The following is a 13,628-nucleotide window of genomic DNA, read 5'->3' as shown; positions in this document are numbered from 1 at the left end:
CTAACCACAGGAGTCTCTGCAGCGTCTGTAGCTGGGGCAGTGACAGACTCACATCCCCTGTGGATCGGACCTGAAGCGGGACCCGCGACACACTGATCAGTGGGTTCCACACCTTAAAGGTCAGCACAGGGCGTGAGCGGGCCTTGTACGCTGGAGCCGTGTGTCACACCAGTTTTCATGCCCTTAGATGCAGACAAGACCCAGTTCTGCTCCGTGTGAGGCCGGCAGCAAAAACCATTTCATCTGAAGAGGCCAATCTACCCACCGCAATACCACCCCCATCAGCGGCTCGGTCCAGGCAAGCAAACTCTCCAGAAATTGCTAAGGGACCCTGGCTCTGTCCAGACCTGCTCTCAGATCCAAGAGTGCTCCAGAAAGACACCCAGCAAAGTGCCAGTTGCCTTCCAGGGGCAGAGGGGCCCAGATAGGTCCCAATGCAGCAGGGGCTGGGAGGGGAGGAGGCATACATGGGACCCCTCAGCGTCACATAACTGGGCTCTGCAATGGAGAGACACTTGGGAGTACGCTGTGCTCACTGGGACCTTGATTCAGCAAAGCACTTGAGCGCTCGCTTAAAATCCCATTGGCTTCCACGGGACTTGGTGCTTTCTGAACTGGGGCCTGCAGCCCCTGTTCTAGCCCTGGGGCAGCACCCAGCAAGGGCAAAAGTCCCATTGACTTTAATAGGAGCAAGATTGCACCCTCTACGAGCCCTGGAGAGAGACCCTTCAAACGGTCCCTCCAGTTCAATCCTGAGCCGGCACCTTTCGCCAGCGCTAAACGGAGGGATACTGAAGTGGAGGTGTCAGTAAGCGGGGTGCTGGGTTGCAGGAATGCCAGGTGACTGTGTAATATGCAACATGGATTTTCCTATGAGACCAATGCATGTTTCAGCATCTTCGCTGCACGGGGTTTTGCTAGGCCTTGCACGTAGGGTGGCCAGTTTTGGTTGGACGTATTCCCGGAGGTTTCATCACACGACATCTTAAACGAAAGATGATTCTTTAATTCCTGGAGACTCCAGGACAACCCTGAAAGGCTGGCAACCCTCCTTGCACAGTGGAGGAAATGACTTCTGGCTGCCTAGGGGTGGGGGAGCAATTTGCCCCAGGCCCTGCACCCCACAGGGGCCCCCACGAGAATATAGTATTGTATAGTATTACAACTTTTTTTTTATGGAAGGGGTCCCCGAAATTGCTTTGCCCCAGGCCCCCTGAATCCTCTGGGCAGCCCTGCATGTAAAAGAGCCAGTCCATCTCTCTACTACCATCCTTAGCGACGCATCTCCCACTCTGTCCTTGCTCCTCAATAATCTGCCCATATTAAATTATTTTAAACCCTCTCTCTCTAAATACTTAGACAGCCCCAATCCCATACTATCTGAGCACCTCAAAGCCACCCTGTGAGACAGGGCAGCAATATTGTCTCCATTGCACAGATGGGAAACTGAGGCACAGAGAAGCTAAGTGTCTTGCCCAAGATCACATGTACAGTTTGTGGCAGAGGAGGGAATTGAACCCAGCTTTCCTGAGATGTAGGGCAAAGGGCCTAGGTACGGAACTATCCTTCCTTGCTACCAATCAGCCTTATTGCAGATGTATGTAAAAAAATATGTATTGCCCAGGGATTCAAGGCCTCAGGTCCGAGTGCTATGGCTCATTTCTCTTTCCAGGACAAATCCCCTTTTTAGCCAACAGTGTGATAATTGTCTTACTGAATCTAAACTGCTCCATCTTCCCAGGGCTTAGCTAAAAGCCCAGTTGTGCTCCAACTTTGCATGAGGTTAAGGGAGAAATTCACAGCCAGTTCTGCTATCGATTTCTTGGTGCAGAAAAAGGCTCGGGGCCAGGGGCAAAATAATTTATCTCTGTACTCACTTAATCTCTGTCACAGAAGGTAGGAGAGAGAGCACCAGTGACTGTTGGGAGCCCAGAGTAGGAATCACGTGACCCTTGGCTTTTTAAACCCAGTTCAGATGTTAATGAAACCCTAAGGGGGAATTCTGATCCCACTGAAGTCAATGGCTAAACTCCTATTCATTTTAATAAGGCCAGGATTTCATATATAGCCTCTGGGTTTAAAAACTGTTCAGAGGCTAGTTAAACTCTGGACACTTAACCCTTAGAAAAATGCTACAGTATTATGCAGTAATTATCCCAAACACTACAGCTTCCTGCCACATTACTGAAGGATTCAGGAGTCTTATTGTAGAATGCCCTAGTATTTTTAATAACATTGTAGGTTTCTTATATTGTTTAAAAATACTATGTTTATTATAAAACTGTGCGGGGTGTTAAATAATAATGCAATATCTTTAAAACAATATTGTAGTATTATATCCTAGTACTACAATATTTTTCTTTATAATCCTCTAGTATTTTTAATACAGAAGCAATCACTTTAATTGTAGAGCTACAGGTATTTTTTCTTCAACAATTATAAAGTATTTTTCTTATTACGTAATATATTTAATAAAACCATGGCATTTCCCCTTGTAATTCTGAAGTATTTTTAAAGGGCTGTACTATTTAATAATATTGTAGTATTTTTTTTTAAATGCTGCAGATATTTTTCTTATAATTTCGCATTTTCTTATAATTTGGTATTTTTAATAAAAACTGTAATTTTTTTCCTTTTAATATGATGGTATTTTTGAGAATACTGTACATTTAAAAATACCATTATTCATAAAATCACGGTATTTTCCTTATAATGCATTTTTAATTTAGTATTGTTTAGTATTTTGGGGGAAATAATGCTGTAGCATTTCAATATTGCTGTAATATTTTAAAAACAACACTGCAGTATTTTAATATTACTCTATCTTTTCAAATACGTGTTAGTACTTGTAATATTACTGTAGTAGTTAAACATTATAATTTGAATATTAACGTAGGTTTTATATTACTGGAATATTTAGAGATTTCAAATACACCGCTACCTCGATATAACGCCACCCGATACAACACGAATTTGGATTTAATGTGGTAAAGCAGCGCTCTCGGGGGGCCAGGGCTGCGCACTCCGGTGGATCAAAGCAAGTTCAATATAACACGGTTTCATCTACAATGCGGTAAGATTTTTTTTGGCTCCCAAGGACAGCGTTGTATCGAGGTAGAGGTGTAATGCTGTGGTAGTTTTGTACAGTTCTGGCAGGATATTCACTGTGAGTGGTCTGTGTTGTGGACTGTGTTAGATCTGTGGGGTCAGTAACACACATCCAGCCTAGGCAGCAGTGGGATTAATTCGGGGGGGTCTGGGACACATCTGCCCCCCACCCCAACCCCACCCGCTCCTGATTCCCAGCATGGAGGTTGGCTCAGCCACTCTGAGAATCCAGCGCTGGGCCTGCCAGCATCTCCCCTCATGGCCTACTTCTCGTCGCCATGGCAACTGCCCCTTTCACGGTGCCGAGACACACAAAGGCCTGGCCCTCCCGCTCAGTGGGGCGGGGAGGCCTCGGAGACCAGCCTGCCTCTAGCGCAGGGATGGGCAAACTACGGCCTGTGGGCCACATCCGGGCCACACCGTCAGGGGCAGGGGGTCCGGGGGCGGTCAGGGGACAGGGAATGGGGAGGCATGGATGGGGCAGGGGTCCCGGGGGGGCCGTCAAGGGACAGGGAACAAGGGGGTTTGGATGGGGCAGGAGTCCCAGGGGGGCCGTCAAGGGACAGGGAACAAGGGGGTTTGGATGGGGCAGGAGTCCCAGGGGGGCCGTCAGGGGACGAGAGGGGGTAAGATGGGGCCAGGGGCTGGGCCACACCTGGCTGTTTGACGAGGCACAGCCTCCCCTAACCGGCCCTCCATACAATTTCGGAAACCTGATGTGGCCCTCAGGCCAAAAAGTTTGCCCGCCCCTGCTCTAGTGCCATTCTCACCCCCATGCCAAGCAGCCTCCTCCAGCATTCCCACCCTGGAGGCAGAATGAGAGCCCATACACCTCGCATCCACCTAAATGCAGCCAGCGCGGCCATGGCCCACGCGACTCTGCCATTGCCTGCCCAGCCAGGCTGTCCGGACACAGTGCCCAGGCCTGCAGGTGGGACGATTGCTCCCAAGGGCGAGCACCGGAGAAATACACCCCGACCTCCAGTTGGGGCAGAGGGAAATGCCAGAGATGCTGCCCAGCTGTTGCCTGCCACAGCAAAGCTCTGGGCCAGGGGGACTAAAGTATCATCCTGCCTGTTAGAGGGGGACACTGAGGCACAGAGAGGGGAACATGCATCAGGAGTGGGTGGCGAGCCCAGGTCTCCCCTCTCCTGGCCCTGTGTGTTAGCACAAAGGCCAGCCTTCCCTAGACAGAGGGGTGTGTGTAAGAGACATATATATATATATATATATATATGGGCCTGGGGTGTGTGCGCAGGGGAGCTCTCCTCCGCTTTGGTGCAATGAGGGGTGTGTGCAGGTGGAGAACAGGCACATCTGGACCATTGTAGTGGTGGGGGGGGGAAAGCATACCTGTCTTTGTAAGCACCAGCCCCCATTGGGTGCGTGTGCAATGAGTCAGTGCAGGGGAGTTTCTGGGTGACTACATGCATCTGAGGAAGTGGGTATTCACCTATGAAAGCTCATGCTCCAAAATGTCTGTTAGTCTATAAGGTGCCACAGGATTCTTTGCTGCTTTTACAGATCCAGACTAACACGGCTACCCCTCTGATACAAATGGCAGGTGTGAGTGTGTGAGCCCACATGTAAGTGTGCACGTGAGTCTGGAGCATAGGTGTGAATGTACAGGTGTGCACACCTGTGGGTGATGCTGTGCGTGCCGGTGAATGAGCAACACTCGCGGTGTAGACGGCTGGGTGTGTACACGTGTGGGGGTGACACGGTGGGGGGGGGACGGGTGCCCAGGGGCATTGCACACACAGGACAGAGACTCTGTTAGCACCACCGCTTCCTCCCGTGGGGGCTGCAGCCTGAGGCCCAGCGGACCCAGCGCCTACTCCGTTACCTGTGGCTCCGACATCTGCACCTGGTCCTGAGCCTCCATCAGCTCCTTGTCAATCTGCTCTAGGCGGGACGCTCGGATCTGTGAGGATTTAACCACAGAGTCAGCAAGTGCCAGCTCCACCGCCCCCTGCAATGCCTTCCAGCCATGTCCCGTAAAGGGATGGGGTCAGGCAGCATGGGGCCTAGAGAGAGGCAGACTCAGCCACCAGGTGGTGAAGGGGGACAAAGGGAAGGGGGGGGCACTCCTCTCCCAGAGGAGCTACTCCCTCATGCAAAAATAAACCACCCCATAGCAGAACATGATCCTGATTCCCACCCACCCCCTATTGTCCCGCTTTGTGAGTAGGAGGGTTGCACCCTCGTCCCCCTCACCACTACCCAGATTTCTGGAGTGACAGGGGAGATCCTGATCTCCCCCAAAGCCTCCCATTGCCCATCTTTTTTTGGGGGGGGTTGTTGCTTCCCAATCCACTTCTCCCCCCGCACACAAACACACTGCCCTGCTTTGCAGGGAGAGCTTTGCAGTCTAATCCCTCCCATTACTTGGTTTTGCAAAGCAGGGGGTTGCATTACTGGCGGAAGAAGGGTGAGGCTGAAGGGAAATAACCCACAGGAAGGGAGCAGCTCCCCTGCCCTGACCTGAGCCCTCTGCACCATCTCATCGGTCGTCCCGAAGCGCTCCTCCATGAGCGAGCGGATGTGCTGGGCCTCGAACTCCAGCTGCTGCCGGATCAGATCCATCTGCATAGAGAACTGGGAGCCGGGAGGAGAGGCAGGGCATGAGGGGAGAGATCCCAGCAGTCTGCCTGGCCCCGCTCTACCCAGCACAGGGTATTTTCTACGGGAGGCACATCCCATGGGGAAAAGTGCATCCTACGGGGCAGGGGACTCGCTCAGGGCTTGGGCTGAGTCCTCAACATCCCATGAGCCCCTGGGACCTCCCAGCACCCAGGTACGCTTGGCAGAGGAGGGATCCCTGTCGGCTTAGGACTCGGGCTGGGTCCTGGGCCCAGGAACTCACCGTCTCCACGTGAGGTAGCTCGTCCAGGCGCGTGGAGAGGCTCTGCAGCTGCGTGTAGTACCAGAGCTTCTCCTTCTCCTCCTTTTCAATCTCACTCAGCAGGAAACACCTGAAGAAGGGGAAGGGGGTAGAGGGCAAGCAGTCACGGACCCCCCACTCCATGGACTCCCCCCCCAGTGCTGAGCTGACGCCGACCCAACCCCAGGCCCAGCCAGAAACCTCACGAGGAGGGGGAATAGCGACAAGAAGAGGGACAAAACCTCTAGGGGCCTCTTCACCACACCGAGCCCAGCTGAAGGGCTGGCTAATTGCCCCCGGGAGCATCCCAGGCCAGGGCACGCAGCAAGGTGAATGGGCAGAACACTGGGCTGCACGGGATACTGGGTAACGGGAGCAGCAAAGGGGCCCCTTAACCACCCGACGAGCTAGGGCTCAGACATTGTGGTGATGGGGGCAGGACGGAGAGAGACAGACAGGCAGACACCTGGATGCGCTGGGGGACAGACAGACAGATGGGTGCACAGGGGGAGAGGCGACAGACAGAGGGACGTGTAGGGGACAGACAGACGGGTGTGTAAGAGGACAGGCAGGCAGACGGGTGCAGGGAGAGAGGCAGACAGACGGAGGTGTATGGGCATACGCAGACAGATGGACGGGTGTGTAAGAGGACAGGCAGGCAGACGGAGGTGTTTGGGCATAAGGAGACAGACAGGTGTGTAAGGGAACAGGCAGGCAGACGGGGTGCAGGGGAACAGGCAGACAGAGGGAGGTGTATGGGCATACGGAGACAGACAGACAGACGGGTGTGTAAGGGAACAGGCAGGCAGACGGGGTGCAGGGGGACAGGCAGACAGATGGAGGTGTATGGGCATACGCAGACAGATGGACGGGTGTGTAAGAGGACAGGCAGGCAGACAGGGGTGCAGGGGGACAGGCAGACAGATGGAGGTGTTTGGGCATAAGGAGACAGACAGACGGGTGTGTAAGGGAACAGGCAGGCAGATGGGGTGCAGGGGGACAGGCAGACAGGCGGAGGTGTATGGGCATACGGAGACAGACAGACGGACGGGTGTGTAAGGGAACAGGCAGGCAGACGGGGTGCAGGGGGAGAGGCAGACAGACGGAGGTGTATGGGCATACGGAGACAGACAGACGGACGGGTGTGTAAGGGAACAGGCAGGCAGACGGGGTGCAGGGGGAGAGGCAGACAGACGGAGGTGTATGGGCATACGGAGACAGATAGACGGATGTGTAAGGGAACAGGCAGGCAGACGGGGTGCAGGGGGACAGGCAGACAGATGGAGGTGTATGGGCATACGGAGACAGATAGACGGATGTGTAAGGGAACAGGCAGGCAGACGGGGTGCAGGGGGACAGGCAGACAGATGGAGGTGTATGGGCATACGCAGACAGATGGACGGGTGTGTAAGAGGACAGGCAGGCAGACAGGGGTGCAGGGGGACAGGCAGACAGATGGAGGTGTTTGGGCATAAGGAGACAGACAGACGGGTGTGTAAGGGAACAGGCAGGCAGATGGGGTGCAGGGGGACAGGCAGACAGGCGGAGGTGTATGGGCATACGGAGACAGACAGACGGACGGGTGTGTAAGGGAACAGGCAGGCAGACGGGGTGCAGGGGGAGAGGCAGACAGACGGAGGTGTATGGGCATACGGAGACAGACAGACGGACGGGTGTGTAAGGGAACAGGCAGGCAGACGGGGTGCAGGGGGAGAGGCAGACAGACGGAGGTGTATGGGCATACGGAGACAGACAGACAGACGGGTGTGTAAGGGAACAGGCAGGCAGACGGGGTGCAGGGGGACAGGCAGACAGATGGAGGTGTATGGGCATACGCAGACAGACGGACGGGTGTGTATGTTTACCTCTCTCTGTCCAGCTCCTCCAGCAGCCTGATGGTGGCTCGACTCAGCTCCCCCATGCTGTCCTTCTTTTGGGGAGCGGCTGAGTGCACGGGGCTGCCCTCGGGGCAGGCGAGCTCGGGCGCCAGGGCGGGAGGCTGGAATTTCAGGTTGTAGAGGCTGGTGATGTCCATCTGCAGAGCTGGGGGGGCAGCAGGAACAAGGTACCCTCATGTGGATGGTGCTCGGAGGAACAGCGGGACTGAGCCTTGCTAGTGGCCCCTGGGTCTTGACCCGGCCCTGGAGCACTGCTCCTCTTAGAGGATGGTTGTAGCATTGCAAAGCACCCCCAAACCAACCTCTGCCAGGATCCAGCCGCTGGACAGCCCAGCTTCAGGAGAGGGTGGGGAACCCAGGTACGCTGTCCCGGCCAGCAGCCACTTAAAGCTGCATCCTCAGCCCCATCAGAAGCCCCGGGGCCTGGTGACAGCTCATACAATCCCCGCCCCTCCTTTTGCCTGGGTGAATCCCACACACCAGGGCACAGGCGAAGCAGGGAACCGAGCCCCTGGTTGTTATATGGTTCTATACCCTGCTTATCACACAGTCTGGTTCTGTCCACACCAGCAAAACTCGGCATGGTGGGAGTGGGGAGTGCTGGCATATTATAATATGCTGCCCCGATACACCAAATGCATTTCCCAGCAAAGCGAAGGCTGCTCATGGATCAGATGGTTCAAACTCAGTTGGAAGTGGGCAGAGTTAAGGGGAGTTAAGTGGGCCAGCACCTTCTCATGCTCTGCTCACACTGGGAGGGGAACGCGCAGCTGTGTTTGAACAGGATACAGGCTGGCTCTGCCAGGGACTCCCTTGGCGCTGGGATGGGGAAGAACAGGGCTGGATATAGGGGCACCTGAGGTGCCAGACTCGGGGTGCTGTTTTTGTTGTTAGGATCTGTAAATCTGTATTTATTCATGTTAGCAGACAAATGTATCATCTTATATGACAGGGATAAATCATGCATGTAAATTGTGCATCAGAGGCATGAAATGGCTACAAATTCAATAAAAATAAGGTATTCAAATGGTGGCGGGGGCCGCCAAAGGCGGTCTTCGCCTGAGGCACCCTTTGGTCCAGGGCCAGTCCTGGGGGCAGTCCCTCAGATAGTGCAAAGCAGGGTAGCCCCACTGAAGCAAATGAAACTGCTCATGTGTTTAAAGCACACGGGTAGGTGTTTGCGGGATCAGGACCTATGGGTGCATCGAAGGAGTCAGTGGATCATTGGCTTTGGATTCCTATTATTAAATGAACAGCCTGGGGGGGGTTAGAAATCCTTTGTCCCTCCCACCCTTGCAGCAAGCGACTTCCATGTGTGTAAAGTTCAGTAGAGCCTGATGCATAGTAACAATCAGGATCTGCTCCAAGGTCACACAGGGAGTCAGTGGAAGATTTGGGAAAAGAATCCAGATCTTCTGAGTCCTGGCCCAGCAGCCCATCCACTAGACTCTACTCCCCTCCAAGTGCTAGCAACAGAACCCAGGACTGAAAACCCCCAGGACCCTGCTCTAACCACTAAACACAACTCACCAATCTGAGCTGGGGCTGGAACCCCGGAGTCCTGGCTCCAGTCCTCCCCACCATGCAGAACACTGGCCTTCTCGTTTCTTGGATCAAGGACAATCTATTTTCCATGTTGCCCCTGGCCCCCAGGTTCTGGGCTTCTTGCTGCATCACCCCACCGACCACCAGGAGCTCTGCAGGACTCCCCTTGTGCAGAACAGAATCCCACCTGCCCTCGCCTCACTGGACAGGCCACTTCTTCAGGCTCACTCACCTTTCAGCTGGTCCAGAACCTCTGTCTGTCCGGAGGACACCATGACCCGGGCCTCTTGCTCCAGTTTGCCCTGAAGGTGCTTCAGGACTTCCTAACAAACAGAGGAACATAGCGCGAACAAGTCAAGCCAGCCAGGCCACTGCAGAGAAGCCAAGATGCAAATGGGCCACGGAGACAGGGCTCCCCTCTTACTCCTAAGGGGGATCACTGCAGGGCAGGCTGGCTGCGCTCCTGGGCGGGTTGTTAACAGCAGGGATCAAACCCCCACTTGCACTAGCCATGGCCGGCGCTGGCCCACAAGCTGCTATGCAAGGCCTCGGCATCACCAGTGAGGAACATGCCACCATGCTGCAAGAGTGTGAGTTACACCTACGAGCCTCGGGGATGGGCAAAGAACATTAATTTCCAGGGCTTTGCACTCAGCCCCTTTCACCAGCTCTTCCCAGCAGCAGGAGAACGAGAAGCAAAGTCGACCTTGAAGCCAGCTTCGCTCCAGCCAGGCCAGACAGGGGTGGGGTAGGGTCACAAAGAGGGAGATTGTGAAAGCACTCAGCTCCTACTGCTCTCTCTGTTGTCTGACTGAAGCACAAGCTGCGGGGGTGGAGGAGGACATGAAATACATGCCCCAATGAGCTCTAGTACAGAGCGGACCTGATTAACTCTTTGTTTTGGGGGGAGGAAGGGGGAGGGAAAAAAGAGTCTTAACTCCAGGTGGGGAAACTGAGGCACAGGAAGGGCAAATTCACTGCCTCACCAGGGTGTAAATCTGAGCAGAATGTGGCCCAGAGAAGCCCACGACTGCCTGAGTCAAAAGCAGAGCGGGGGGGTCAGAACGCTGGACCTCCCAGCTGCCTGCCCTGTGCTCTGCCCACTAGGCCCACCTCCCTCTCCAGGAAACCCGCCCTCCCGCCCTGCTGCAGGGCATTGGGTGACATGCTCAGCAAGGGCTGGGCCCTGGGGCTGCCAGTGCCATCACCTTCATGTCCGAGGTCTCATTCTCTAGCTTGGAGAGGTGGCTGGAGTTGTCCTCCAGCTCCCTGCGCAGATGCGTGTTCTCCTTCTTCAGTGCCTCCACCTGCCGCACCAGCTGGTCATAGGATGCTATGGAGCCAGACATCTTCAGCTCCTCCAGCGTCTGGGGAAAGAGAGAGACGTGGGTGCGTCATCCCCGGCAGGGACCCCTTGCACCCTGGTGTGCCGGGTTGTAGGTGTGTTCCAGCAGCGCCCAGCAGTGCTCAGCGGAAGCGCCAGGAGCTTGTGCATGGGGGAGGGGGGTGCAGGTCCCGATTCGGTGCTGGCTAATGGGAGAAATCCATTGCAGATGGGCAGGGGCTCAGATCCCAAGGGGGGGCAGGGAAGTACCATAGCGAGAGATGGAGCCCCCAGGGTGGTGCCTGGAGAGCCAGCCCCTGCCCCAGTCTAAGACAGACCAAGGCAGGGTTATTAGTCCTACCTGTCAATTGTGGACCTCAGGCCCAAAGAGAGTCAACGACTTGTCCGAGTTTGCCCAGGGAGTCAGCAGCAGGGCTGAAAACTGGCCCCAGACCTGCGTGCTCAGTGCCACAGGTGGACGTAGGAAGCAACCGTCGCTCCCCCAAAGAGCATCCAGTCTAAATAGACAAAGGCCATGGAGGGGAACATGACGGGGGGGTGACTTGCCCAGGGTCACTCTGCCAGCCAGGAGCAGAGCTGGGAATGGCAGGACCCTACCCACTGAGCCACGCTGCCCTTAGGACCTGCCCAGTGAGCTCACATTACCCTGCATCCTTCTAGGGACCATCTCTTCTCTCACTCCCATCTCCCCAGCCAACCTTCTTCCCATCTGCTGCAGCTCACTGACCATCTCCTCCACCAGTATTTCTGCCCATACCTCCCTCAGCCTGCCTGCCCGTCCTCCTTGTTCTCCGCTCCTCTTGCCGCAGTATTTTCTGGACGAAGCTCCTGGGAAGGAACTGGGCCCAGGATCCTGCTGGGGGGTGACGGAGCTGCCGGGGCTCAGAGAGCGTCAGGCCCCGGCCGAGGGGATCCTCAGATCAGGTCACAGCTCCTTTGGGTCTCTCCTGCCTTTCCCCCTGGAAGGACACGGCCGGCACGCACCCAGTTCAGTTCTATTTCCTCAGGGCGCCTCACACCTCTGGCCCAGCAGCTCGGCTCCCTCTGAAGTCAAGGGGAGCGCTGCATGTGGAGGTGCTTGTAGGACTCGGCCCTCCAGGAAGTGCTCAGGTTGGGATTGAGGGTCAGTAGCAGAGTTGTGGGGGATGAGTGGACAAAGCCCAGGGCTAAGGTAGCAGAGAGGCTGTGGGTCAGGTAGGACTGAGGGACATTGACAGAGCTGTGGAGAGCCCAGGGCTGGGATAGCAGGGGGCTGTGGGTCGGGACTAGAGTGACCAGACAGAAAATGTGAAAAATCAGGACGGGGGTAGGGGGTAATTGGAGCCTATATAAGAAAAAGACCCAAAAATTGAGACTGTCTCTATAAAATTGGGACATCTGGTCAACCTAGTTGGGACTGAGGGGCTCCAGCAGAGCTCAGGGAGGGGGGAGCCCAGGGCTGGGGCAGCAGGGGGCTGTGGGTCAGGACTGAGGGGCACCAGCAGAGCTCAGGGAGGGGGAAGCCCAGGGCTGGGTAGCAGGGGGCTGTGGGTCGGGACTGAGGGGCACCAGCAGAGCTCAGGAATGGGGGAGCCCAGGGTTGGGATAGCAGGGGCTGTGGGTCAGGACTGAGGGGCTCCAGCAGAGCTCAGGGAGGGGGAAGCCCAGGGCTGGGGTAGCAGGGGGCTGTGGGTTGGGACTGAGGGGCTCCCGTAGAGCTCAGGGAGGGGGGAGCCCAGGGTTGGGATAGCAGGGGCTGTGGGTCAGGACTGAGGGGCTCCCGCAGAGCTCAGGGAGGGGGGAGCCCAGGGCTGGGGTAGCAGGGGGCTGTGGATCAGGCCTGAGGGGCACCAGCAGAGCTCAGGGAGGGGGGAGCCCAGGGCTGGGGTAGCAGGGGGCTGTGGATCAGGCCTGAGGGGCACCAGCAGAGCTCAGGGAGGGGGAAGCCCAGGGCTGGGGTAGCAGGGGCTGTGGGTCGGGACTGAGGGGCACCAGCAGAGCTCAGGGAGGGGGGAGCCCAGGGCTGGGGTAGCAGGGGCTGTGGGTCGGGACTGAGGGGCTCCCGCAGAGCTCAGGGAGGGGGGAGCCCAGGGCTGGGGTAGCAGGGGGCTGTGGGTCACAACTGAGGGGCTCCAGCAGAGCTCAGGGAGGGGGGAACCCAGGACTGGGGTAGCAGGGGCTGTGGGTCGGGACTGAGGGGCTCCCGCAGAGCTCAGGGAGGGGGGAGCCCAGGGCTGGGGTAGCAGGGGGCTGTGGGTCACAACTGAGGGGCTCCAGCAGAGCTCAGGGAGGGGGGAACCCAGGACTAGGGTAGCAGGGGGGCTGTCAGACAGGCCACAGGGGTAAGGACAGAGACATATGGATAGAGCTCACACAGCAGCTGACTTCGCAGGCCTAGCCCGTGCTGTTACTCCAATGCGCCCTCTTCTCTGCAGGGCCCCCTCGCTCTTCCCATCCCTTCCCTTCCTCTGCAATCACCCTCTTTTCTTTCCTCCTCCTTCCCACCCTCCTGGCACGAGATGCAGCAGCTCAGAGCTCAGCAGCAGAGGCTCCATTTAGACAACCTAGGCAGTCGCCTAGGGCGCCAGGATTTGGAAGGGCGGCAGACTGCTCCAGTGGACCCGTGAGCCGGCCCTGCGCCTAGGGCGCCAAAAACCCTGGCACCGCTCCTGCCCGCCTCATATCACCAACCTGCCGTTGTCCTGGCGGACATTCCCGGGCCTGTCTCGGCTGGTGGGGCAGCCAGCACGGCTCTCACCCCAGATAACGGAGCTCCCTTAACCTCCAGCGTGGGACAGCTAATCCCACCCTGGATTACAACATTAGCATCATTAGGAAGCATTTGCAAGGCAGCATTATCCCAGCCAGG

At 56.3% G+C, this 13,628-nt stretch overlaps 1 protein-coding gene across 1 annotated transcript in view; it reads right to left on the bottom strand.

The window, feature by feature from the left end:
• The window catches only part of APC2 (APC regulator of WNT signaling pathway 2), a 46,225-nt gene that overhangs the window by 14,753 nt on the left and 17,844 nt on the right, over nucleotides 1–13,628 (bottom strand). The window contains exons 2-7 of the mRNA XM_050933860.1: nucleotides 10,644–10,802; nucleotides 9,668–9,758; nucleotides 7,858–8,035; nucleotides 5,975–6,083; nucleotides 5,593–5,706; nucleotides 4,955–5,032 (exon numbers count right to left, since the gene is read on the bottom strand). Coding sequence (XP_050789817.1) covers nucleotides 4,955–5,032; nucleotides 5,593–5,706; nucleotides 5,975–6,083; nucleotides 7,858–8,035; nucleotides 9,668–9,758; nucleotides 10,644–10,802 — 729 coding nt within the window. The remainder of the gene's footprint in view (nucleotides 1–4,954; nucleotides 5,033–5,592; nucleotides 5,707–5,974; nucleotides 6,084–7,857; nucleotides 8,036–9,667; nucleotides 9,759–10,643; nucleotides 10,803–13,628) is intronic.

Source organism: Gopherus flavomarginatus, chromosome 24, assembly GCF_025201925.1.
Source record: "Gopherus flavomarginatus isolate rGopFla2 chromosome 24, rGopFla2.mat.asm, whole genome shotgun sequence".
Lineage (NCBI taxonomy): Eukaryota > Metazoa > Chordata > Testudines > Testudinidae > Gopherus > Gopherus flavomarginatus.
Note: the sequence above shows the minus strand (reverse complement) of the source record. Positions and strands in the feature narration are given on the sequence as shown.